The 26211-nt window shown below is 46.8% G+C and overlaps 1 protein-coding gene across 1 annotated transcript in view; it reads right to left on the reverse strand.

Moving 5' to 3' along the window:
* Window positions 1-423: 423 nt before the first annotated feature.
* PLCD4 (phospholipase C delta 4) overlaps window positions 424-26211 on the reverse strand; it is a 29225-nt gene continuing 3437 nt past the window's right edge. Inside the window, exons 5-20 of the mRNA XM_084778558.1 lie at window positions 23316-23371; window positions 23018-23176; window positions 21717-21945; window positions 19956-20091; window positions 17931-18162; window positions 13546-13747; window positions 12608-12752; window positions 11201-11353; window positions 7779-7970; window positions 5530-5634; window positions 5252-5408; window positions 4496-4612; window positions 3006-3178; window positions 2088-2223; window positions 1248-1394; window positions 424-1170 (exon numbers count right to left, since the gene is read on the reverse strand). Coding sequence (XP_084634684.1) covers window positions 1034-1170; window positions 1248-1394; window positions 2088-2223; window positions 3006-3178; window positions 4496-4612; window positions 5252-5408; window positions 5530-5634; window positions 7779-7970; window positions 11201-11353; window positions 12608-12752; window positions 13546-13747; window positions 17931-18162; window positions 19956-20091; window positions 21717-21945; window positions 23018-23176; window positions 23316-23337 — 2442 coding nt within the window. The 5' untranslated portion in view covers window positions 23338-23371 and the 3' untranslated portion in view covers window positions 424-1033. The remainder of the gene's footprint in view (window positions 1171-1247; window positions 1395-2087; window positions 2224-3005; window positions 3179-4495; window positions 4613-5251; window positions 5409-5529; window positions 5635-7778; window positions 7971-11200; window positions 11354-12607; window positions 12753-13545; window positions 13748-17930; window positions 18163-19955; window positions 20092-21716; window positions 21946-23017; window positions 23177-23315; window positions 23372-26211) is intronic.

Raw genomic sequence — 26211 nt, forward strand, 5'->3', positions numbered from 1 at the left:
TGAAACAGACCCAGATCACCAGTCTGTCCAGGCTCTTTCTTCTCTTGCTCCCTCTTTCAAGTTCTTCTTTGTCAGAAGAGGGTCCTCCCCTCCCCCTCCCCCCATTCAGCTTCCTTGCAGAAGCAGCTTTAGTCATCAGTTGGAAGACTGGCTCCACAGCTGCATCAAGGAGTACTAGCATTGAGCAGTGTAAAGGCCTAACCAGGGAAGGCTATGCACCCTGCCTGCCTTTGCCCAAAACCCTTACCAGCCTCTCTTCTGTGCCTTCCCTATGCAACACAAGGAGGAGAGCCCTTGGAAACCTCATTTCTCCCTTCTTGCCCAACAGTGACAGCCCGTACACCCTCCTGACTCCCAAATGCTCTTCTTCTGCCCCATGTTTCCCCTTCTTACCCAACAGTGACAGACCATACAGGAGCCAAATTGGACAGAGAAGCTCTATTTAGACCAGCTAAGGAGCCGCAGTCCAGTGGGGGCTCAGGGCTGTGCATTGTCCTCTAGAGAGTCATAGTTCTGGGGTCAGGCATTCTTCCCCAGCCTTTGCCTGGGGACTTTGATCCTTGATTGATCCTTTCGTTGCCTCTGGATTTGGGGGGAGTTGTACGTTGGAAAGGATAATGCATCTGTAGATTTTTCTGCTTCAAGGCCCACCCTGTGCTTCTAGTCAGAGACGGTGGGGAAGATTAACAAGATGTGAGAATGAGACTAAGCCTAGAGCAAGGATATAAGGAGTGAGCTCTAGCATCAAGTGCATAAAAAGGAAAGGGCAGAAAAGACCAGATGAAAGATCAGGTCCTAGATTTGCTTGAGAAGGGTAAGGTATGCTGGTCATAGTAGCTCATGCCTCTAATCCCAGCACTCTAGTGGCAGAGGCAGATGGATCTCAGTGAGTTTGAGGCTGGCCTGGTCTACATAGTGAGTTCCAAGACAGCCAGAGCTACATAGTAAAACCATGTGTTAGGGGGCGGGGCAATTTTGTTCCTTGACATCTAAGGCCAGCATATCTATCTGCCCTTGCTGTGGAATACGCACCTCAGGGCTCCTCTTCCTCTTCCTCCTCCTCCTCCTCTTCCTCCTCTTCCAGGTCTTCGTGCATGCAGAGGTACACAAAGATGGAAGCTGGGTGAAGGCTAGTGCCATCTTTGGAGAGCAAGGATACGTGTCGGTAACCTGGAATCAGCATCAGGACTGGATTAGGAAGGGAACCAGAGTTGAGACGCTGGCCAGGTGTCCAAGGACTGTCTCACCTTCTTTCACACAGGTCCAAGGCAGGGTGTATTGACCAATAAACTTATTGGATTTCCAGTTATAATCCTTTACCACAAAACGCAGCATAACAAGTTCAGGCACCTGGACCCGGAAACAGAATGTCTGCCCCCAGTGTGGATTAAAACCTGAAGTGGAGATAGGAATAAAGGAACAGACTGACTGTCTTCATTAGGCCCATGCTAAGTTGCTCTCCCTGCATTCTCATTTATCTCGATGCCAGTCAGCATTTTACAAGTGAGGTTACAGGTACAACGTGCAGCAGGAGGGGCTAGAGAAATAGCCCAGTAGTTAAAAGCACTTGCACCTTTTCCAGAGGACCTGAGTTTGGTTCCCAGAGCCCACATCTGATGAATCACAGCTGCCTATAACCCAGTCCAGGGAGTCTGATGGCATCTGTGGACACACACACACACACACATAAATAAAAATAAATCTTTAAAAAAAAAAAAAGCGGGGCTGGAGAGATGGCTCAGAGGTTAAGAGCACTCACTGCACTTCCAGAGGTTCTGAGTTCAGTTCCCAGCAACCACATTGTGGCTCACAGCCATCTATAATGTGATCCAGTGCCCTCTTCTGGCCTGCAGGTGTTCGTGCAACTAGAGCATTGGATACATAATAATAAATAAATCTTTTTTAAAAATAAAAAGCATAAGGACTTTTCCCAGTGCACAAAGTGGTAAGGGAGGGTCAGGATTCCCTGGACTATGTCACTTTGTCCATCACAGGGGTGCACAGTCACATGGCCCACACCAAATGGAGGGCAAGCTAGTAGGGAAATCAGCAGTCTGCTCCCACACCTCCCATGCCCAGTCTCTCACCATTGTTCTCCACATAGTCGGTCTCTTGCTGTGTTGTGTCTTCAGGAACACCAAAGAGCTCTACTTTGACCAGTGGATCCACAATGGTCGTCTCTTTCGTGTTGTCCACTTTGGGGAGTCTTTGACCACTGATCACCTGCAAACAGGGCACTGGAACTTCATGAGTCCCTGCTCAGCCCAGCCCTCCCAACCCTGAAAAGACAGGACTTGCACTATAGCTTCATAGTTCACAAAACTAATCCTCCATAGATGGTGAATTCTGGTTTCCAACCTAAAATTGCAAATGAACCAAAAGGCTTGAAAGGAGGCACACCGATGACAACAGCCTTCTCTATAGTTCTTACCGTGCACCAGGGTTGTAAGCCCTTTGGTTGGTTGGTTTTTGGAGACAAGGTTTCTCTGTGTAACAGCCTTGGCTGTCTTGGAACTTGCTCTGTAGTCCAGGCTGACCTTGAACTCACAGAGATCTGCCTGCCTCTGCCTCCCAAGTGCTGGGATTAAAGGCGTGCGCCACCACTGCCCGGCCAATTCTAAGCCCTTTTTTGAACTGATACCTCATAACCCTTTGAGGTGAATTACCCCTATCTTGCAAGTGAGTTTACCGAGGTTACAAGTTAAGGAATTTGCCCAGTTGTTGCTCAACTTAGAAACCAGGCAGTTGCCTTCAAAGTCTTCAATTGGGTCAGGCTACCTCCCTCTTATGAAAAATTTTATTTTTATTGTATATAGTTGAGACAGTCTCATTGTGTAGCTCTAGCGTGGGATTAAAGGTGTGTGCTACCACTCTTGGCAGAAACGTTTCAACGAATTACACTCCTGTCAAGTTGAGCCACTACCACCACCACCACCCCAGCCATAGTTGTACGCATGCACACTATCCGAGCTCTTCCAGATTCTTCCCAACAGTGTCTGTCATACCTGGACTAAGAGGACCTGGGACTTAAAATGACTGATGGGCCTCTCGGGATTGAAGGAACTCTGGATGTCTCGCAGGAATTCTGGCTTCAGCACATAGCCAGAGCCACCATTCTGTCGGAAGAACCCGTCATAGATGTCCATGGCACTCCCAGCAGTCTGCATATTCATAGCCACTGACAAGCCCAAGAAAAAAGAAGAAAAGCTCACCTTGGGAGATGGCTGTGATGGGACATACTTGCAAACCGAGCACTCAGGAGGCAAGGGCAAGAGGTCTCCCACAAAGTCAGCGCCATCCTACTCTACACAGCAAGTTCTAGGCCAGCCAGGGCTATATGCCCTGTTTCTCCTCCTCTCTCCCCCTTCTCCCCTCTTTCCCGTATCTCCCTCCTTTTTTCTCTCTCTCTTATTTACATACACAGTATTTTTTTTCCTCTGTGTCTCATACACATAAATACACCTAGGCGTGTGGGTATTACATGAATGGACACACATCCTTTTAGCGAGAATTCTAGGGTTTTGGTTTCTTTGAAAAACACAAAAATAGTATAAGAAAGTGATTTTGTTTAAGTACCAGGGTGTGGGGTTATGGGGGTGCTTTGAATTGACCATAGCAGCTGACTGTGATTTACTTGCTTCATGCTCTAGCAGAGGCATGACTTTGATAACTGCAGATAGTTTCCGTGATTGTGTGACGTTTGGAATTTTGGGAACACCAATAAGTGGGGTGTGGGTGGTTGTTGGTCATTTAGGGAGGTTGGTTGTGGTTTGTTAGTAGTCATGGTCAAAGAAGAAACAAAAGGAAAGAAACGGGGTTCAGGGATCTCTCCCCTTCTCTCTCCTCTCTCTCCTATCTAGTAATGGGATGTAAAGCCCAGGGGATGGGGGGGGGGGAAATAGAAGCCACAAAGTAACGAAGACCAGCAACACCTCCTCTTTGGCCTTTTAACCCTTCTTTTGGGGGAACTAGAAGGTTGTAGGTATAAGGATGCCTGCGGGAGCTGGGTAACACACTTGGAAGGCCGAGCGAGGAAGGAGGACAGAGTTTGAAACCAGCTTAGGCTGCAGAACAGAACACGGTCCTCAGATCAGTGCCTGCTGGAAACAGTCGTATAGACAGCACCACTTTTCTCACCTTTTCTTACTCCTTTAAAACACACCAAGCCCAGGCCGGGCGTGGTGGTGCACACCTGTAATCCCAGCACTTGGGAGGCAGGGCGTGGTGGTGCACACCTGTAATCCCAGCACTTGGGAGGCAGGGGCAGGCGGATCGCTGTGAGTTCGAGGCCAGCCTGGTCTACAAAGGGAGTCCAGGACAGCCAAGGCTACACAGAGAAACCCTGTCTCAAAAAGAAAAAAAAAAAAAAAAAAAAACAAAACAAAAAAAAAAAAAACCAAAAAAACCCAAAACAAAACAGGCCCTATTTCCTCTAGGGAAGGTACCTCCCGTCAGCGGATCCTCCACTCCCTTCCCATCCAGGCTGCCTCCTCACCCATCTGGCAGCCTGCATTCCAGAGTCCCTGGGGCTTAAAGTTGGATGAATCTGTCCTCATAGCACTGGGATACACACGGCACAGCTGCCTGGCGTTGTGCTGTACAAACTCGTTGCCTGTAAGAAGGTGAAGGGAAGGAGATGGAAGTTCTGTGTCTGAGGTAGGCCCTCCCACTTCCTCAGTCCCAAGGACCCTTTCTACTTACTTCACTCTTTTTGAAATCTGAGGCTGGCTCCAGAAAGGAAACCACTACTACCCCAATTGTCTTCTTCCTAGAGCTTGTGCCCACTATTCAAAGATCTTTTCCTCTGCGGGTTGGGAGTCACTTAGTCAAGTGCTTGCCTCACAGGCCCTGGGTTGGTACCACAGCACTCTGCACAAACTGGCATGGTGGTAGGCAGGGTAATCCCAGAACTTGGGAGACAGAGAATAGGACCAGAAGTTCAAGGTGGTCCTCAACCACAGAGCAAGTTTGAGGTTAGACAGGATTATATGAGACTATCTTAGCCAGGCATGGTGGTCCAGTAAGTTTGAGGCCAGCCTGGTCGGCAAAATGAGTCCAGGAAAGCCAGGGCTACATGGAGAAACCCTGTCTCAGAAGACCCCCAGAGAAAGAGAGGGGGGGAGGAACTATCTTAAGCCTGCCCTAAGAAGTTTCTTAACCCCATCTCTCTATTGCTTTCTTGTTCTGTTTCTTGGGACTTAACCTACCTGCCTGCCAGACCAGAAGCTGCCCATCCCACTTCTCTCCTGACCTGCCTCCTTGATGAGGTTCTTGGCCTTGGTCTCGGAGAAGGATGAAATGTCATAGATGTGGTAGTTTTCTTTGGAATGAGTGAAGCTGAAGAAGGGAACAGTCCTCAAGTAGACAACCAGGGCAGATAGGTCTGGGCACAAGATGGTCCTGGAATTCTGGGGGGAAAAAATGTGGACAGGAGGATGGTATTTATTGAATTTGGCATGGTCTGGAGAGAAGCTGGTAGCCATCCAATCTAAGCCTCTGCCCGATGCCTCCCACTGTATATTCTCTCACCTGCCTCACTTGGTTGGACAAGACAATAGGCCCAGGAATGGAACTAGGATCCTGAGCCAGTACGTGACCACAAATAAGCAGACAAGACATCGGACACGGCACAACCTAGGGGTGAGGATGGGAATAAAGGCAGTCTACATATACTGCTCGGATCAGTTTCAGCTCTCAGTTTCGAAGGTCGTTCCTACCCTACATCTGTGGTAAGCAGTCTTTATTATTTTTAAACAGAGAAGCATCAGTCTCCCTACCTCTCTGGAAAACAAATGAACAATAGTCATCTTTGGCCAAAATGTATACGTGGTCCTTGCATGGTAGTACAGGCCTTTAATCCAAGCACTCAGGAGCCAGAGGCAGGTGGGTCTCTGAGTTTAAGCCTAGCTTTGGTCTAGATAAGGAGTTTCAGGTCACCCAAGGATACACAACGAGACTGTCTTTTAAAAAAAATGAGGGCCTGCAGAGATGGCTCAGAGGTTAAGAGCACTCATTGCTCTTCCAGAGGTCCTGAGTTCAATTCCCAGCAACCACATGGTGGCTCACAGCCATCTATAATTGATCTGGTGCCCTCTTCTGGCCTGCAGGTGTACATGCAGGCAGAACACTGGTATACATAATAAATAAATAACCTTTAAAAACAAAACCAAACCTGAATCCAGTCTGATATGTCAATGGATGCAAGCGGCCACACAACCCACACCCATAAGGATGTGAGGATTCCAGAGCATTATCTTTGGATTTATCTCCTTAATTCCCATTGTCATCCCTAAACAGGACAGGTCTAAAGACTATAGCCTCAGAACAGGGTAGTCATAAGTCAGCTGAGTAAGCCATGTAAGTGCACAAGAGAGAGAAATACAGATGTCACATTCCACCAATGGAGTCCTTTCTCACTTGGCTTCCCCTATTTCAATATTTCTGGCTCCTCCTCAAAGTGTATCCTTTGCAAAACACTTTCTCCAACTAATCCAATTATAGCTGAGACTTGAGGTCACAGCAATCAGTGGTCCAGCAACTTCTATTCAGGCAATAAAATAGCTATACTCACTCAAAGGAAGGGAGGAAGAGAAGAAGAAGAGGATGAGAAGAAGAAGAAGAAGAGGAAGAAGAAGAAGAAGAGAGCACAACCAATGGCCTTCAGATTTGCCTTTAAGGAGTTTGTGTTTGTTTTTTGTTTTTCGAGACAGGGTTTCTCTGTGTAGCCTTAGCTGTCGGGGACTCGCTTTGTAGACCAGGCTGGCCTCAAACTCACAGCAATCCTCCTGCCTCTGCCTCCCAAGTGCTGGGATTAAAGACCTGCACCGCCACACCCTGCTAAATTTGAAGTATTCAAAAATACCTTAAGGATGCTGAGCATGGTGGCACATGTCTTTAATCCCAGCACTCGGGAAGCAGAGCCAGGAGGATTGCTGTGAGTTCGAGGCCAGCATGGTCTACAAAGGGAGTCCAGGATAGTCAAAGCTACACAGAGAAACCCTGTCTCAAAAAAACAAAACAAAACAAAAAAATCAAAATGAATAAGTGTAGAACAATTGAGCCTGGCCTGGTGACCCATGCCTGTTATTCTAGCACTTGGGGAGGCAGAAGCGGGTGGATCCCTGTGAATTCAAGGCCAGCCTGGTCACAAAGTTGAGTACAGTACAGCCAAGGCTACACAGAAAATTCCTATCTTAAAGAAAAGGGGTTGGGGTAGTGGCATATTCCTTTAAGACCAGCACTCGGGAGGCAGAGGCAGGTGTATCTCTGTGAGTTTGAGGCCAACCTGGTCTATAAAGTGAGGCCAGGACACCCAAGGATACATGGAGAATCCCTGTCTCAAAAATGTGTCTACAGATGTGTCGATGGCAATGGATAATATACAGTGATGCTGTCAACGGTATAATAGTGATGCTGGGGATGCACTCTTAGGCCTCTTCTACTGAAAGGACCATTTTTCTCCTTGGCTCTCCACCCTGGCTGGCTCTAGTGTCTTCAGAAACTGGCCCTCAGCTTGTGATGCATGCTGACCAAATGCCATTATAAAAACAAACAAAGGGTCTGGAGAGATGGCTCAGAGGTTAAGAGTGCTGTCTGTTCTTCCAAAGGTCCTGAGTTCAATTCCCGACAACCACATGATGGCTCACAACCATCTACAATGAGATCTGGAGATCTGGTGCCCTCTTCCGGCTTGTAGGCACACATGGGGGCAGAATACTGTATAAATAATAAATAAATAAAATCTTTTTTTTAAAAAAAAAAAACTAGTCCTGACTCACCTTCTTTTTGCTCTTATTCTCAGAGACCTGCTCCCGGGCCTCGGGCTGAGGCTGGGTGTCCAAATAAGGGAAGGAGTCTATGTCCAAATCTGACTCCTGATCTCTCTCCAGCACTTCTTCCTCCTCCTCAACCTCAATATCATCAAGTGCTGTTAATTTCTTTCCTTTCACCAGGATCTTCCCCCGGAGCTCCTAGGGGACAAAAATAAAGAGACATGTCTACTTGTCTGCTCGAGTTCCTCCTGAAGACAATGGAGCCCACCCTGCCCCAAAGAGAGAAGAAGAAAGTGGGTTGTCAGGAGTTCCCGGGAGGGGTTTGATTCCTTAATATATTTGGTAGAGAATCACTTATTTTCAAACAAATTTATGTTTATATCTTTATGAAAAAAAGATAATAGGTCCTCACTCACATTTTATACACTGAAGACTCCCTTAAAGATTTACAGAGACAGGGGCTGAAGAGATGGCTCCGCAGTTAAGAGGACTGGCTGCTCTTCCAGAGAACCCAGGTTTAGCCGGGCGTGGTGGCGCATGCCTTTAATCCCAGCACTTGGGAGGTAGAGGCAGGCGGATCACTGTGGGTTCGAAGCCAGCCTGGACTACAAAGTGAGTCCAGGACAGTCAAGGCTACACAGAGAAACCCTGTCTCGAAAAACCAAAAAAACAAAAAACAAAAAACCCAGGTTCAATTACCAGCACCCACATGGCAGCTCACTCACACTGTCTGTAACTCCTGTTCCAGGGGATCCAACTCCTCACACATGCAGGCAAAACACCAACGTACATAAATTAAAAATAAATTAAAAAAAGATTTACAGCCAGGCATGGTGGCACATGCCTTTAATCCCAGCACTCAGGGAGGCAGAGGCAGGCGGATCTCTGTGAGTTTGAGGCCAGCCTGGTCTACAAAGTGAGTCCAGGACAACCAAGGTTACACAGGGAAACTCTGTCTTGAAAAACCAAAAACAATGCCTGGAGAGATGGTTCAGAGGTTAAGAGCACTGCCTGCTCTTCCAAAGGTCCTGAGTTCAATTCCCAGCAACCACATGGTGGCTCACAACCATCTATAATGTGATCTGGTGCCCTCTTCCAGTATGCAGGTGTACATGGAAGCAGAACACCGAATACATAATAAATAAATAAATCTTAAAAAAAAAAAAAGAAAGAAAGAAAAAAGAAAAACCAAAACCAAACAAACAAAAAAGATTTACAGATTTGAAGGACGTGGGAGTATGAGGGATAATGATTTTGAATAGTCTTTTTTTTTTTTTTTAAATAACAGAAGAGCCTTTAGAAAGGATATGAGCTAGGTCGGGCATGGTGGCACACACCTTTAATCCCAGCACTCGGGAGGCAGAGGAAGGCTCTGTGAGTTCGAGGCCAGCCTGGTCTACAAAGCAAGTCCAGGACAGCCAAGGCTACACAGAGAAACCCTGTCTCGCAAAAAACGAACCAAAAAAAAAAAAAAAAAAAAAGAAAAAAGAAAAAGAAAAAGAAAGAAAGAAAGGATATGAATTGGGAGTTGGTCGCTCAAGCCTGTAGTTCCAGCACTCTGAAGGCCTAGGCAGGCAGGACTATATACTAAAAAGTGTCAAGCATGCTAGTGCATGCTGTAATCCCATCACTTAAAAAACTCAAAACGACAACAAAAACAGATGCTCTTCTCTTCAGTGGTTGCCATTATGAATCACCTCACTATGGAGTTGCTTGCAGTTATTCTCTTGGTTGGAGCACTGCTTAGTTTTTTGTTTGTTTGTTTTTGTTTTTAAGATTTTTATTTATTTATTGTATTTATTTATTTATTGCACATATACCTGTATGCCAGAAGAGGGCATTAGATTACATTATAGATGGTTGTGAGCTACCACGTGGTTTCTGGGAATTGAACTCAGGACCTCTGGAAGAGCAGACAGTGCTCTTAACCTCTGAGGCATCTCTCCAGCCCCTGGCATTTTTTTTCTAGAGAGCAGCTCAACAGTAATAATTATAATTGTGAAAATGCAATCTCCCTTTCTGTGTGTGTGTGTGTGTGTGTGTGTGTGTGTGTGTGTGTGTGTGTGTGTGTGTTTTGAGAAAGGGTCTCATGTAGCTCACAATGTACTAGACACTGCCCATGGACTCCTGACCCTCCTGTTCCCTTAAAGATTTACAGATATGGGGGCTGGAGAGATGGCTCAGTGGTTAAGAACACTGGCTGCTCTTCTAAAGGACTTGGGTTTAATTCCCAGCACCCACATGGCAGCTCACAAATGTCTGTAACTCCAGTTCCTGGGATCCAACAACCTCACAAAGGCAGAACACTGATGTAAATAAAAATAAAAAAAAATTTTTTAATGGCAAAATCTACTCACAGTGCTGGAAATGTGGCTCAGTTGGCAGTATGCTTCCCTCACACGTAGAGTCCTGGGTTTGAGCCCCAGCACGTTGTAAGTGGGGGGGGGGGGTGACACCTGCCTGTAACACTAGTACTTGAAAGGTGGAGGCAGGATAACCATAGGAGAAAATCTCTTTTTCTATATCACTTATAAAACTCGTATGAATTACAAACTATCAAGAAAGAATAAGGGCTGGGTGTGATGCATACCTTTAATCCCAGCACTCAGGAGGCAAAGGCAGGCAGATCTCTGTAAATTCAAAGGCCAGCCTGGTCTACAAAGTGAGGCCAGGGGGGCTGGAGAGGTGGCTCAGAGGTTAAGAGCACTGGCTGCTCTTCCAGAGCTCCTGACTTCCATCCCCAGCAACCACATGGTGGCTCACAACCATCTATAATGCGATCTGATGCCCTCTTCAGGCATGCAGGTGTACATAGAGTATTCATATACATTAAATAAATAAATATATATTTTTTAAAAGTGAGTCCAGGACAGCCAGGGCTCTGTTACACAGCCTGTCTTGAAAAAGAAACAAATGCCGGGCGTGGTGGCGCACGCCTTTAATCCCAGCACTCGAGAGGCAGAGTTGGGCGGATCGCTGTGAATTCGAAGCCAGCCTGGTCTACAAAGTGAGTCCAGAACAGCCAAGGCTACAAAGAGACCTGGACTCGAAAAACCAAAAAAAAAAAAAAAAAAGAAAAAGAAAAAGAAACAAACAAACAAACAAATAAACAATGAGGGCTAGGGATGTAGCATGCAAAAAGCCCTGACTTGATCCCCAGCACCACAGAAACTAAGCATGGTAGTGCATGCCTATAATCCCAATACTTGGGAGGGGAAGAAAGGAAGGTCAGGAGTTCAAAGCCATCCTTGGCTACCTGAGATCTTATCTTCAAAAAACAAAAACAAAAACCCCTCAACTATAGGTATATTAAAAAGCAAGATGGCCCATCTGAAGATAAAAGGAAGTAGAGGAGTACAGAAGAGGCATCCATGGTGAGGGATTGTGAAAGCCACAGCCAGGGCGTGGCTGGGCCACAGAGTCCCTACCTCTGGTGACGGCAGCCTATCGTCCTGCAGTCCATCCAGAGTGGTGCTCAGCAGCTGCTCGCCTAGGATCTCAGTCAGGTGCTGTGCCAAGGTGTGCTGCTGCTCCCAGGTGCAGTGGTTCTCCAGAGACAGGATGAGTGGGTAGTCCGATGACTGGCCGAGGGAAGGGGATGAAGGAGATGAGCCATCCAGAGGCGCAGTCATACAACCTCCTACTCCAGCCCCTGGATTCCTAGGCCCCCCGTTTATGAACTCTAATGGGTATACCAACAGCTAAACTCCCCAGTCCCATTCTGGGCTCTGTGAGAACTCGATAGATTTCGGGTCCGCTCCTCAGGACATATCCACATCTAAAGGTCACTCTTGAGACCCCCAAATCTTATACCTATACCAAATCTGATCTGAGTCCGTTTGAGGCCTTTTGAGTTTTCAGTCTCGGGGTGGATGTCAAGCTATCAGGAGTTCACATTATACTTTCATCTCTAGTTACTAGCAACTAGTGACTGTTACTAGTATGAATACCAATTACTAGTAACATATACCGCACTTAATTATAGTAATCCTTTTTTTTTTTTTTTTTTTTTTTTTTGGTTTTTCAAGACAGGGTCTCTCTGTGTAGCCTTGGCTGTCCTGGGCTCGCTTTGTAGACCAGGCTGGCCTTGAACTCACAGCGATCCGTCTGCCTCTGCCTCCCGAGTGCTGGGATTAAAGACGTGCACCACCACTCCCGGCTTTAGTAATTCTTTAATATTTGTCTGATGCTTTAAAGTTAAATCTTTTATCAGCCAGACGTAGTGGTGCATGTTTTTAATCCCAGCACTCTGGAGGCAGAGGCAAGTGGATCTCTGTGAGTTCAAGGCCAGCCTGGTCTACAAAGTGAGTCCAGGACAGTCAAGGCTACACAGTCTTGAAAAAAAAAGAAAAAAGAAAAAAAAAGCCAAAATTCTTTTATCAGCTAGGTGCTGTGGCGCACCCCTGTAATGCCAGCACTCGAGAGGCAAAGGCAGGTAGATGTCTGTGAGTTAAAGACCAGCCTGGTCTACAAAGCGAGTCCAGGACAGCCAAGGATACAAAGAGAAACCTTGCCTTGAAAAAAAATTATTTTATGAACTGGGAGATGGTGATGTACAGGCAGAGGCAGGTGGATCTCTAAGAGTTTGAGGCCAGCTTGATCTACATAGTGTGTTCCAACAGCCAGGGCTACACAGTGAAATCCTATCTTGAAAAACCAAAACAAAGATATATTATATATAATAACATATAAAATAAAAAACAAAACACCAACAAAAAAACCTTTTGTCTCTATCACATCACTTGCACTGACTGTTCCTCTGCCCTTCCACCCTCACCAGACCAAGTCAGTCACACTTCCCTCAGACCTTGTTCTTCCCAACCTAGGCCTACTACCTGGAAGGCGTATTGTGCTAGCGTTGCCACGACATCTTTGAACAGGATGCGAGAGGTCAAGGTATATCCATGGTAAACAATGGGCTCCCCATCCGGTCCGTCCCACACATCCACCTCCACACAGCGGCACCCTCGTTTCAAGGCCCTACAAGAAGCCCAAAACCCCCAGAGGCAGGAGAGGTCAAGGAATACTTCTCACTAACACTTGCCCGTTCAGACCACATCAAGTCCTATCTCCACAGAGGCATCTCAGTCCCTTGTGCACGGCAGCAGCTCACACCCATCTCCACCTAGCCCAGTTAATAATCCTCTCTAGTAAGCCATTACATATATTACCTCGTGATATTTCCTCTCTTCTGGATGTATATCCCAATATGGCACCCAGGTCACTCAAACTCCTAGTAAATCCACCCACTACTGATGTTTGAAACAGGGTCTTTTACCAGGCAGCCTGGAATTCACAACCTTTGTCTATGCTTGGATTGTAGGGGTGTTTCCCGCCCCCCCTCCCCAGTAGGATTAAACCCAGGGCCTCCTCATACACCTTTTACCACTGAGCCACAATCGCTTGTATCCTTCAAGCTACCCAGCCAGTCAGTTGCTAGTGCTACAGTGCTGTCCTGACTATTCAGTGATTAATTACAGCCACTGGCTCATAGGTTGTGCCTGTTAGCCTTCACAAGAACCCTGACCCAATGGGCGCTGTTATCGTCTATTTCCCAGAGAGACGTACAGAGGTTGGTTAGCCCCCAGCACACCAAGGGAGCTAAAATTGGACCTAAAGTGGACTGATTCCAGGGCCTGTATTTGTAACTCTACATCTCACTGCCTTTCTTTAGGGACCCTAAGACCCATATCTCAATCCCTGCTGCCTACCCCTGAGTTTCCCGCATGCAGGCCACCTCGTGAGCGAGAACCCCTCATGCTACCACCGTTACCGTATGTATCCTTCAACACTGCTCTGGCCGCAAAGCTGGTTTTGCAGTAGGTAGGTGTTGTGCGAGGAGTTAATGTAGTAGTGGCTCAGAGGCTGAGTCATATCCTGGTAGATGGGGAGGCAGGCTTGGTTGAAGATGTTCCCATCCTTGGAACAGAGGTAGCTGAGGAAGCCATCCTTGCTCAGCACACGTAGCAATCTGCCTAGAATGTGGAGTGAGTACCATGATCGTGAGAAGCTCGGAGGGTCTGACACACCCACAAGCCTAGTAGCCAGCCCTCTCCCTTGGGGTCCAGTCCCTTAGATGCCTAATCTAAGTCTGCAGATCCCAAATTTGCCACTTGTTATATCTGTCATTTAAAACATTCCTCGCAGCCTGCTAAAGGGAATCATTATGACCATTCCAGGGTTTTGAGCTTCTGATGTTTTCTAGTTATCTAGCGCTCTCTCTCTCTCTCTCTCTCTCTCTCTCTCTCTCTCTCTCTCTCTCTTGGTTTTTCGAGACAGGGTTTCTTTGTGCAGTCCTGGCTGTTCTGGAACTCACTCTGTACATCAAACTGGCCTTCACCTCACAGAAATCTACCTGCCTCTGCCTCCCGACTGTTGGGATTAAATGCATACCCCATTCCACCCAGCATTCTTTCTTTTTTAAGACAGGATCTCATGCCTGTAATCCCAACACTCAAGGAGGCAGAGGAGGTGGAGCTCTGTGAATTCAAGGCCAGCCTAGTCTACAAAGCAAGTCTGTATCAGGAAAAAAAAGACAGGATCTCACTATGTATCTCTGGCTGATCTGGAACTCTCTATGTAGACTAGGCTTGCCTCAAACACACAAAGATCCAGGTGTGGTGGAGCACACCTTTAATCTCAGCACTTGAAGAATAGAGGAAGGCAGATCTCTGAGTTTTAGGCCAGCCTAGTCTCCATAGTGAGTTCCAGGACAGCCAGGCCTAAATAGTGAGACCCTGTCTTGGAAATAAAACAAAACAAACCACATAAAGATCCTTTTGCCTCTCCTGTGTGCTGTGCCACAAAGCCTGGCATGTGCTCTCTTGAGCTCACTTGCATGCTCTCTCTCTCTCTCCCTTTCCATTTATTGTTTACTCTCTGCATGTGTATAACATGTGCAATGGGATGCAGGTGCTATGACAAATGTGTTAAGGCCAGAGCACAATTGGCAAGAATCCGTTCTCTTCTTCCACTGTGGGTCCAAAGGCTGACACTCAGGTCATCAGCCGTGGCAACAAGTGGGCCACACTGAGCCATCTTGCCAGTCCCCACCTCAACTCTTTTTTTTTTAAGATTTATTTTATTTATTGCATGTGAGCACTTTATCTGCAGAAGAGGGCATCAGATTTCATTATAGATAGTTGTGAGCCAGTATGTGGTTGCTGGGAATTGAACTCAGAACCTCTGGAAGAACAGACGGCACTCTTAACCTCTGGGCCATCTCTCCAGCCCCCCGCCTCAACTCTTCTGAGAAATTTCCTTTTATAAATAAACGGTCTCTATTTCTATCACTAAAAAAAGTCATGTTTGGAGGACCTGATAGTGCACACCTACAGTCCCATCACTTGGGAGGCAGAGCCATAGGATCTTGACTTTGGGTTCACAGCATGAAGTCCTGTCTTTTTTTTTTTTTTTCCTTCGAGACAGGGTTTCTCTGTGTAACAGAGCCGTGACTGTCTTGGACTCTCTTTGTAGACCAGGCTGGCCTCAAACTCACATTCTACTCCAGGGTTATCTAACAGGACTGGATGCAAACATGAGAATGCTCTATTCTGCAGTGGTGGACAGAGCAGCCCCTACATGCATGTATCTATGAAGACTTGATTTTAGTCCATTTAAAGGTGCGTAGTTGTTGGAGCCCACAGTTGCCATAAAAGATAGCACAGAATCCAGTTCCAAGATATATACAGCTTCTGTATATACTTATTTATAAAAGTTATTTGTAACCTGACCAAGATACCCATGCATTCTTCCTTGGGCTGTGCAGCTACGTAACCTATGACTGTGCTGTTTTGGGGGAACATCTGTCAACATCTCCTCAGGCTATATTCTTGCTTAGGGAATGGTCCTTTGACTCCTTTCATGGGCCTCACTGTTCTCGGTATGGACTTCGCACAGTAACACCAGTGTCCAGCTGCTGTAGGGCACATACTCCTTGCAGCTCACTAACACAGTGAGGTCAGTATTGCAGTACAGCTACCTCGGCAAGCTAGATAGTCAGTAGCTAGTTTAAGTGAAGGAGCTGGGATTTGAACCCAAGTAGTCCAATGCACTGCTGGACTACGAAGTGTCACACAGAAAGAGTGGAGAATGGGTAGGAAGTTTCCGCTGGAGGCCCCACTTCTGAACAGAATGCGTTGTACGTTAACACTTATATATTAGGGGCCGCTTCTGAGCCAGAACAGATGTAACTGATGTAATTGATCCTGCTCTGGGAACAGAGAGCTTGGTTTTGTTTTGTTTTCTTCTGACTTCTTCAGTTTTATTTCCTGGCTAGCTTGGATGTGCACACTTGTTTGGGGGTTTTTGTTTTGTTTGACACAGGGTTTTTCTGTGTAGTCTGGCTGTCCTAGAACTCACTCTGTAGACCAGGCCTGCCTCAAACTCAGAGATCCACCTGCCTCTGCCTCCCTGCCTGGGATTAAAGATGTGCGCCACCACTGCCTGGCTTACTTTATCATTTTCTGTTTTTGTTTGTTTGTTTCTTTCTTTGTTTTTTAGGTTTTTTGAGACAGGGTCTCTCTGTGTAGCGTTGGCTGTCCTGGACTCTCTTTGTAGACCAGGCTGGCCGCAAACTCACAGTGATCCACCTGTCTGCCTCCCGAGTGCTGGGACTAAAGACTGTGCTACCACACCCAGCAGGAAACAAATGAAGAGATGTGAGTGCATTACAGGATACTCAGTGAATTCTCCATGGATTGATTGTTTTCCATTTTACAAAGTTGCAGTGAGGACTTAAGTGAAATAATTTTGTAAATAATTTAATTTGTAAATAACTTATTATTGATATAAACTTCTTATACTCTGAAGAAAATGGAAGGATGGAAGTGAGTCAGTCCATTGAAGGGCCAAGTAGAGGAAACTAGAAACTAATGATTTATTTATTTATTTTGGTTTTTTTGAAACAGGGTTTCTCTGTGTGGCCTTGGCTGTCCTGGACTCACTTTGTAGACCAGGCTGGCCTGGAACTCAGAGATCCGCCTGCCTCTGCCTCCCGAGTGCTGGGATTAAAGGCATGCGCCACCACGCCCGGCCAATCTAATGATTTTTTAAAAGGCAGACTGGAGAGATGGCTCAGAGGTTAAGAGCACTGACTGCTCTTCCAGAGGTCCTGAGTTCAATTCCCACCAACCACATGGTAGCTCAAATGTGATCTGATACCCTCTTTTGGCATGCAGGTGTACATGCAGGCAGAACACTCTATACATAATAAATAAATACACCTTTTTAAAAAAAGATGTATTTATTTATATATAGTATTATGCCTGCATATGCACCTGCAGGCCAGAAGAGGGCACCAGATCTCATTATAGATGGTTGTGAACCGCCATGGGATTGCTGGGAATTGAACTAAGAACCTTTGGAAGAGCAGGAAGTGCTCTTAACTTCTGAGCCATCTCTCCAGCCCATAAATACATCTTTAGGAAAAAATTAAAAAGGCCTATTTTAGGTCTGGAGAGATGGTTCAGAGGTTAAGAGCACTGGTTATACTTCCAGAGGTCCTGAGTTCAATTTCCACCAATCACATGGTGGCTCACAACCATCTGTAATGAGACCTGGTGCCCTCTTCTGGTGTGCAGGCACACATGCAGGCCAGATGTTATATAAGTAATAAGTAAATAATGTTTTAAAGGCATATTTTAGCTGTGCTTGCCAGATACTTGTCCTCATGACTGCCCCAGGCCTAGGCTGAGAAGATTCATGACTGGGGGGGGGGGGGCGCTAAGGGCTTAAGATCAACTTTGAGAACTTCCAGGAAGCTAACATTTAAAGGAATGGCAACCTTGGAACACAGGGCAAAAGAATCATTGCAGAGCGAGGAGGTGACAGGGAGGGATCAAGTGTTCTCTTCTCCCACTGAGGACAAAGTTGACACAGTGAAGAACTTCCCCAAAACAGAGGATGTGAAATGTGAGCATAAGGAACAAAAGGGCACCTCACGCTCTTTCCTTCTAAGAGATGAAGGTCCAGCTCTGTCTTAACTGACAGGGAAGGGCTGCCCTCCGGTAGGTGCTTCAGTGAGATGACTGAGAAGGAGGCCAGGAGAGGGGTGGACTCAGCCTTCTCTCCAGTAGGAGAAAACTCCATGTCGGGTCTTTTTTTGTAGCCCCCTCCCCAACCCCTGAGTCCGGCATCTAAGAACTCAGTACTCCTTACCATTCTCAGAGGGCTCATAGCGGTCAATGAACTCCAGAGCAAGGTCAGGGGCGCGGTCTTTTTCTTTCTGATTCTCTCTAAGGAAGTCCACAAATTCCAGCAAGGTCAGCTTCTGTCCATCAGACGAGAAGTGCTCAAATAGTTCCTCAACATCAGGGCGCTTAGTCAGTGCCTTATAGAACTGTACAAACTCTTCCCCTCCCAGAGAGTTGGTCTGGGAGACATCTGCTGCCTGCAAGAGAAGACTTAGCAGCGGATGGATGAACTCTGGGAAACGGCATGATCCTGTAGGGTGATATGGCCAGCAAGCTTCACCCACATACACCACACACCACCACAACATGTGCCTGACTTTTTACACAGGTGCTGGGGTGAAACGTGAGTCCTGTTCCTGTTGGTAAGCAGTTGATTACCAACAGGGGCATCTTCCCAAGCCTAGTAAAAGGTCATCTTAGCATGTGTGTTGATAAAATTCTCACAGAGGGCTGGACGTGGTGGCACACTACAAGGAGAGACAGGGACAAGCAGATCTCTGTGAGTTCGAGGCCAGTCTGGTCTACAAAAGGAAGTCCAGGACAGCCAGGGCTACACAGAGAAACCCTGTCTTGAAAAAGCAAAAACAAAACAAAATATAAAGCTCTCACAGAGCTTCTGATAGTTCACACACTTACAAGTCACTCTAGAAAAGACAGTTTTAGCCCTATCATTTGTTAGAAGGAACTTTTAATTTGCTTGGTTTTTTTGTTTTGTTTGTTGTTTGTTTCAGACAGGGTTTCTCTGTGTTAGCCTTGGCTGTCCTGGACTTGCTTTGTAGACAAGGTTTGCCTTAAACTCTCAACGATCCACCTGCCTCTGCTTCCCAAGTGCTGGGATTAAAGGCGTGTACCACCACGCCCAGCTGCCTTGGCTGCTTTGGAACTTGCTCTGTAGTCCAGGGCAGCCTCAAACTCAAGAGATCTGTCTGCCTCTGCCTTCTGAGTACTGGATTAATGGTGTGTGCCACCCCCAACCAGCATTAGAGGGAAATTTTTGTTTGTTTGTTTGGTTGGTTTGGTTTTTCAAGACAGAGTTTCTCTGCGTAGCCTTAGACTCACTTTGTAGACCAGGTTGGCCTCAAACTCACAGAGATCGACCTGTCTCTGCCTCTCCTAGTAGTGTGATGACAAGTATGCACCACTACCACCCTGTGCTAGAGGGAAAATTTTTTGTTGTTGTTTGTTTTTTGAGACAGAGGTTCTCTGTGTAATAGACCTGGCTGACCTATAGTAGACCAGGCTGGCCTTGAACTTACAGAGATCCACCTGCCTCTGCCTCCCAAGTGCTAGAATTAAAGGCATGTGCCACCGTGCCCGGCTTAGAGGGAAAATTTTTAACCAGAAAGATTATATCTCTCAATTGTCTCTAAGTCGTTAGAAGAGAGGGGGAGGGCAATGGAGCCTTTAATCCCCACTTAGGATCATCCTCAGCTACATAGTGGGGGCTGAGGCCAGTTTGGGCTACAGTAGATCCTGGCTACAAACAAACAAACCAACATTAGTCAGAATCTGCCACCTCCTTGTTAGTTCCATTGCAGATGGAAGTTTGTACTGGGCACCTGGGACACTGGTTTGAATAGGAAATGTCCACATAATAACATAATAGTCTTTTGTTTGCTTTGTTTTGTTGAGACAGGATCTCTCTCTATAGCTCTGGTTGTCCTGGAACTCACTGTGTAGACCATGCCAGGCTCAAACTTACAGAGATCCTCTTGCCTCTGCCTCCCAAGTGCTGGGACTAAAGGCGTGCGCCAACTCACCCAGCTCCAACACGGTAACATATTGTTATTTTTTATAGGTATCATGACTCATCTTCCCAACAAGACTGAGTGGGAGAATCATTCCCCACTGGTCCCACTGAGCTTATTATGACAGCAGAGTACCCTGTAAGGAGTCAAGTAATGACTGCCGCTGAGTGGGGTCAGAGTCCTTCTAGCCAAGTGAAAATATGGTCTGGCTGGCTCCTGCAAATCCTCCCCAGCAAACACACCTGAAAAAGACTGAGGGCGTAGTCTTCGTCCATTTCCACATTCATCAGAAGCAGCAGCCGTTGAGTTTCTTCAAAACTTATCCGGCCATCCTGGTTAACGTCTCCACGTTGGAACCATTCCCTCACCCATCCAGCTCTGAGTCAAGGCAAAAGCACTGTGTGTGGAGAGTGTGTGTGTGTGTGCGTTCATCCACTGCCCTCCTCTGCCACCTCTCTCCCCGTCTTTGTTGCTAGTGTCTCTCCCAAGCCAATCCAATTTTAAAATAATCTCTCCTAAATACGAATTTTTTCTTTTTCTTTTTCTTTCTTTCTTTCTTTTAGACATGCTTTCTCTGTGTTAGCCTTGGCTGTCGCGGACTCGCTTTGTAGACCAAGCTGGCCTCGAACTCACAGCAATCTGCCTGCCTCTGCCTCCTGAGTGCTAGGATTAAAGGCGTGTGCCCCCAAGCCCAGCTATCTTGTCGTTGCATGGCTCAGGGTCCTGCAGGGACCTACTTCCCTGTTGGATTACAAAAAGAAACATAAAATTCTAACTAGAAGTTAAGATCCACTCACCTTGTGATCTAGCCCAGTCCAGCCTTCTCACTGTATTGCTCTCTCTACTTTTGCCAGACTCAGTATCTCCTTCCTCTGAACGCTCCACCCCCTGCTTCCTCAGTCCCCTTCCCCTCAACTTTATTCATGCTGTCCTCTCAGCCAGGAGTGCCTTTCCCACCCCCCTCTTTCGGGCTTACATTGTGCTACTTTTCTTTCTTTGTTTGGCAGGATCCCATGTAGCTGAGGCTGGCCTTACAACTACCACGTAGCCAAGGATAACTTTGACCTCCTGATCCTCTTTCTTCTGCCTCCTGAGTCCTGGGATAACAGGCACACATTACCAGGCCCAGTTTATGCAGTGCTGGGATCGAACCGAGGGCTTGATGCATGGCTGGCAAACATTGCACCAACAGAGCTACATCTCCAGTCCAAAATGTAAGGACCCCAGTTCTTATGCTCTGTCTTTCCTTAGATCGAATCAAGTATGTCTCTAATTTAGTGCTTAAGTTAAATTATTTACACAAATTGATTCTCTCTACTAACTAAAGTGATACTACGTGGTCTCCTTAATCTAGATGTCCCTAGAACCAGGCATAATGGTGGCTACAAACTGCCTAATGGGTGCTGAGTGAATATATATATATGCATGAAGTAATGTGCAATCTAGAAGCCTCTTTTACATGTATTGGAGGGTCTGTAAGCTGGTGTGTTTGTGTGTGTGTGTGTGTGTGTGTGTGTGTGTGTGTGTGTGTGTGTGTGTGTGTGGTTTGTCAGAGGACAACTCGTGGGAGTCAGCTCTCTTACCACGAAGGCTCCAGGGATTGTGTTCAGGTTGTGACAAGCACCTTTACTGGCTGAAATACCTCACTGACTTCATCCAGGAATCTGAAAGTGAGTCTACACCACTGCCTGCATCCTAGAAGCTACGTCCCGCCTGTGGTGGTGGTGGTGAATGCTAGCTGCTGGGATGTCTGTTTCCTTCACAGGAACAAGACCTTGCCTGCTCTTCTTCCTCTCACTGGCCCTTCCTCCTATCCTGGGCCCAGAGTCTCAGTCTCAGACTCTGATTGGCAGACATCCATTTCTTCATCAGCTCTACGCTGGCCCCCGTCTCTCCCCACACCACCTGGATCTGTTTCTGCATCCTTCCCATATTCCCTAGTTCTGCAGCATCTGACTCTTTCAGTGACCCCTGTCCACACCCTAACTCCGTCTGGTTGATACTGGTCTAGTTGCTCCTGGTGGTCCATGCTGGTGACCAGATCCACCAGCAGCTGGAGTCCTCGCATCCAAATCTGGGCCTCTTCGACACTGTTGGCCACTAGGTCCAGGTTGGGGCGGCGACCTTGAAAGACAATGGTGAAGCCTTGCTCCAAGGGGAACTCTTCCTCCAGATGGCGCAGCAACTCAGAATCATGGCCCTTACGGATCGTCTCCACATCCAAGATGGAAACTGCCAGAGAAGAAGCAGGTGGGAGGCCTGAGGAAAGGAGTCTGACACACAGCAGGGCCTAAGGAACGGTAACCAGAACTCCCTTCTCTAGGAAGACAAAGACAGGAGGAACCTGGGCCTCTGGAGGCTGGATCCCAAAGGGCACTCGTACAGGGTGACGGAGACCCATGGATTCAGGGGTTCACATGAGACAGCAAGGAGGTTCCGCTAGACCTGGCAAGACCTGACTCCCAGCCACGAGCTAGCAGTGTGAAGACCCAAACTTAACCTCTCAGTGTCCACATATCAAAGAATGGAAGGTCCCCCATCATGGCAGGTTGCAATGGTTACCACAGGAGAGCTAGCGGGGGGTGACAAATAAGCTGTAAAATAGATACACCAAAAGAGTGTAATGTCTGTCTATGTTTCCAGCTTGAAGGTTTCCTCTTTCCGGGTGCCTAGAAGGGAGCCAGAGAAATTCTTCCAGTCTCTGCCTCAGCTGAGGTGGTATGGCTCGCTCATGAGTATTGAGTGTGTCTCTAAAGCACACTGTTTAATTTGTGATCAAGCATTTAAAGGTACCTTAAAGGCCTTGGCCAACACAACACACACTGTTGGGATGCATTTTTATGCTTTGAAATGTTGTAATGGTTTCAGGTTTCATGTTAGATGCTTCACACATTAGCTTTCAAATCTCTAGCTTACAGGTAGGTGCAGGCTAACCCCCATTTTGTAGATGAGAAAGTTTAATTCAATTAAGTAATTTGTCCAAAACAGCTCACCCAGAGAGTGGCAGAACCAGGGTTTTAATCCAGAAAGGGTGATGTCAGATCACAGTCAACCATAATATATAATCTGTTGTTTATGGAGACTTATCATGTGGCAGGACTCTTCTAAGCCTCCTCTGTGCAATAACTTATTTAATGCCCATGACAGTCTTATAAAGGCAAGGGCTGCTTGCCATCTTGTAGAGACACAAACAAGTGGGCCTGCACTATCACAGGACCCTGGTCCCTTCCCTGACCTCAAAGTTCTGAATTCCTAAGAAGCCTGTCCACCCACATTCCCACCCACAGCTACCAAGGGCACTCACAAGTGGGCTTGGCTGTGTCTTCGGCTTGCCGTGCATGCCAGACTGTCATGCCGTCATTCTGAAGTCTGTAGTATCTTAGCTTCTTCCAGGTTTTGGTCCTCACCTTGCGCATCATCGTGCCTTCTTGCATCAGCAGCAGGTCCTCATCATTGGTCAGCCCTGAGCCAAGCCAAGAAAAGCAGGTACTTATTTAGCTAGTGGGGAGGCTAGAGAGCCCAGAGGAACTCTAGAACCAGGGTCTAATCCCTTCCTTTCCTTCAGCTTCCCTCCAAGACCTCTTCATTGCAGGGGTACTCACGGTCTTGAAGCTGAGATGCCATCACCCACTGCTCCACCAGCTGGTGCCAGAGTCACCTAAATAAAGAGACAGGGGGAGCAAAGGGCTTTGGATGAGGCCTGAAGATCAAGAGAACAAGAGAAAGAAACCCAGGGTTTCCTTAGTGGCCTGTGTCAGGCATTCCATTTAGTCTAGCTATTTACACTTCTGGGTTTGCTGGGTTTCTTGCTAGGCTGAGAAGCCTGTCTCAGTCCGTACACAGATTGGGATTTAAAATAAGATACCTAGATCTATCTTTGTTAACTAGTTCCCATGGCTATCTCCAGGGAGGGCTAAGGCAGGACATGGCCCTACACTCATTAACTAACATTGCTCTCTACCTTGCTCATTCCCCCACGTCCTCATTATTAGGATCTGCCAATCTTTATCAGAACCTAGAATCTGTCCACGCCCTAGCTGTCACTCCTCCAGGTAGGATCCTTCCAGCTTTTTTCTTCCTGGATCCTTGTCTATACTCTCATGCATATTGTGTCAAATTCCTAAAGAGCTTCCTTCTTTCCTTCCTTCCTTCCTTTCTCCCTCCCTCCCTTCCTTCCTTCCTTTCTAATTGCATTTGGTGTATACAGTATTCTGCCTGCAAGTGTGCCTGCGTACCAGAAGAGGGCACCAGATCTCACTATGGATGGTTATCAGCCACCATGTGGCTGCTGGGAATTGAACGCAGGACCTCTGGAAGAGCAGACAGTGCTCTTAACCTCTGAGCATCTCTCCAGGCCCCGTTTTCTTTCTTTCTTTGAGACAGAGTCTCATGTAGCCAAGGCTAGCCTTGAACTCTTGATCATCCTGCTCCTGTCTTTTGAGTTCTGGGATCACAGATGTGACCCATGATGCCCAGCATCATGTTCAACTCTTGGCCAGCTTCTGTTGAAATGGACAAATCTCATGAAGCATACAGCTTTGTTTTTGCATGAGTGGGAGACAGATGTTTAAACAGAAAAGTGTTGCAACTGTTCATGTAAAGTTTATAATTTTGACAATGTAAAAGCAAGCTTCAAAATTCTGTAAAGTAGCTATGTCTGGTGAAACATACCTTTAATCTAACATTTAGGAGTTCAAGGGTAGCCTCAGCTACTTAATGAGTTCTAGGACAGCCTGGGTTATATAAAACCCTGTTTCAAAGAAAAAGAAATAGAAACCTTCAAATCTGTAAAGCAACCATTCTATTGAAATTCCACTAAAAAATCATGCAGTTTGGGGTCAGGGAGATGGCTTAGCAGTTGAGAGCACTGGCTGCTCTTCCAGAGGATTCAGGTTCAATTCCCTGTATTCATACAGTGGCTCATAACCATCTGTAACTCCAGTTCTGAAAGATCCAACATCTTCTTGCCTCAGTGGGTACCAAGTGGTATACAGACATGCATTCAGGTAAAACACACACACACACACACAATTTTATCAATTCAATATATATTGAATATATATACATATATATCAATAAAATTTAAAGTGCCATTTAGTTTAACTCCTACATTTTTTTACAGATGAATAAGGAGTCTAAGACGTGATGTGACCTGTCTAAAGTCACATAGCATAATAGAACCCTAATTGTCTTTTTTTTTTCTTTTTGAGACAAGGTCTTTCCTTGTAGGCCTGGGTGTCCTGGAACTTGCTCTGTAGATCAGGCTGGCCTGGAACTCACGGAGTTCTGCCTGCCTCTGCCTCCAGGGTGCTGGGATTGTGCACCACCACATCTAGCAGTGACTCTCCATTGAAAATGCAACTTCCCTGACTTAAAGACCTAGAGAAGGCTCTCGAAAGGGCTAGAGGAGTGGGGTTGTGAAGGGCAAGGAACAGGCTCTTGGGAGAGAGGCAGCTATGACAGTTTTAGGAGGAAAAGTTTTACTGGCCAAGGCTGAGGACCAGTATGTGTTCCTGACTGAGATTAGAAGGGTCCTCTGCATGGAAGAAGGGATCCAAAGTGTTCCTTCAGAAAGCATCTCCTAGCTGGGCAGTGGTGGCACGCGCCTTTCATCCCAGCACTCAGAGAGGCAGAGGCAGGCAGATCTCTGTGAGTTCAAGGCCAGCCTGGTCTACAAAGTGAGTCTAGGACAGCCAAGGCTACACAGAGAAACCCTGTCTTGAGTTTAAAAAAAAAAGCATCTCCTTTTCTAGGCATGGATGTACTCTTTGGAATCTTCACACAGCTTAAAACTGCTACATGAAGACCGGAGGAGAAAGTCATGGGTCACTCTAAAATTCCTTGGGTGCTCTGACCATAGTGGTATGAGGGTGACATGATGCAGCTTCCACCTTGTGGGCACGGGACTCTAGTGGGTCTTGGGTTTGGAAAAAGACAGAAATACCTTCTCTATTCCTGTGTCCAGGATCCCTATATGTCCTGGGACATAAGAAGTCTGAGAACAGGACCCAGGTGCCAGAAGTCAGTTTCCCAAACCAGCCTTGGAAGACCACTGTGCCTCTCTTTCCCCTCAAGGAACCTGTCCCTCATTCGAGAGCAATGGTTTTAACTTGTTGTCTATGTGGCGTGTGGTCAAGAGAGTGCCAGCAGCAGCTCAGGAAGCCATGGTGAATGAGAACTAAGCTTCCTGGAGAAGAAGACTGAAGCCCAGACAGATGGGCTGGCCTGCCAGAGACCTTCAGTGACAGAGCTGCGGGTCTATCTACAAGCAGGGCAGAGCTGACCGACTCTTCCCTTAGGAGGAGCCTTCTCCAGAAGGCAGGTTGAAGGAGGGCCAGGAAGCAGCGAGGGGCACCGATGCTGTCTCTCTCCTCCCATCATCTTCCGAGCCCCCTGTATCCCACCAAAGAACTTTCTTTTCTTGTCATTTTCTTGCCTTTCCCATCGCATGCCTGGCCTCTCACTCTTCCTTTCCTCCTAGCTCACTTTCTCTCACAC

The sequence above is a fragment of the Acomys minous genome (genome assembly GCF_964271855.1).
Source record: "Acomys minous genome assembly, chromosome: 4".
In the NCBI taxonomy this organism is placed as follows: domain Eukaryota; kingdom Metazoa; phylum Chordata; class Mammalia; order Rodentia; family Muridae; genus Acomys; species Acomys minous.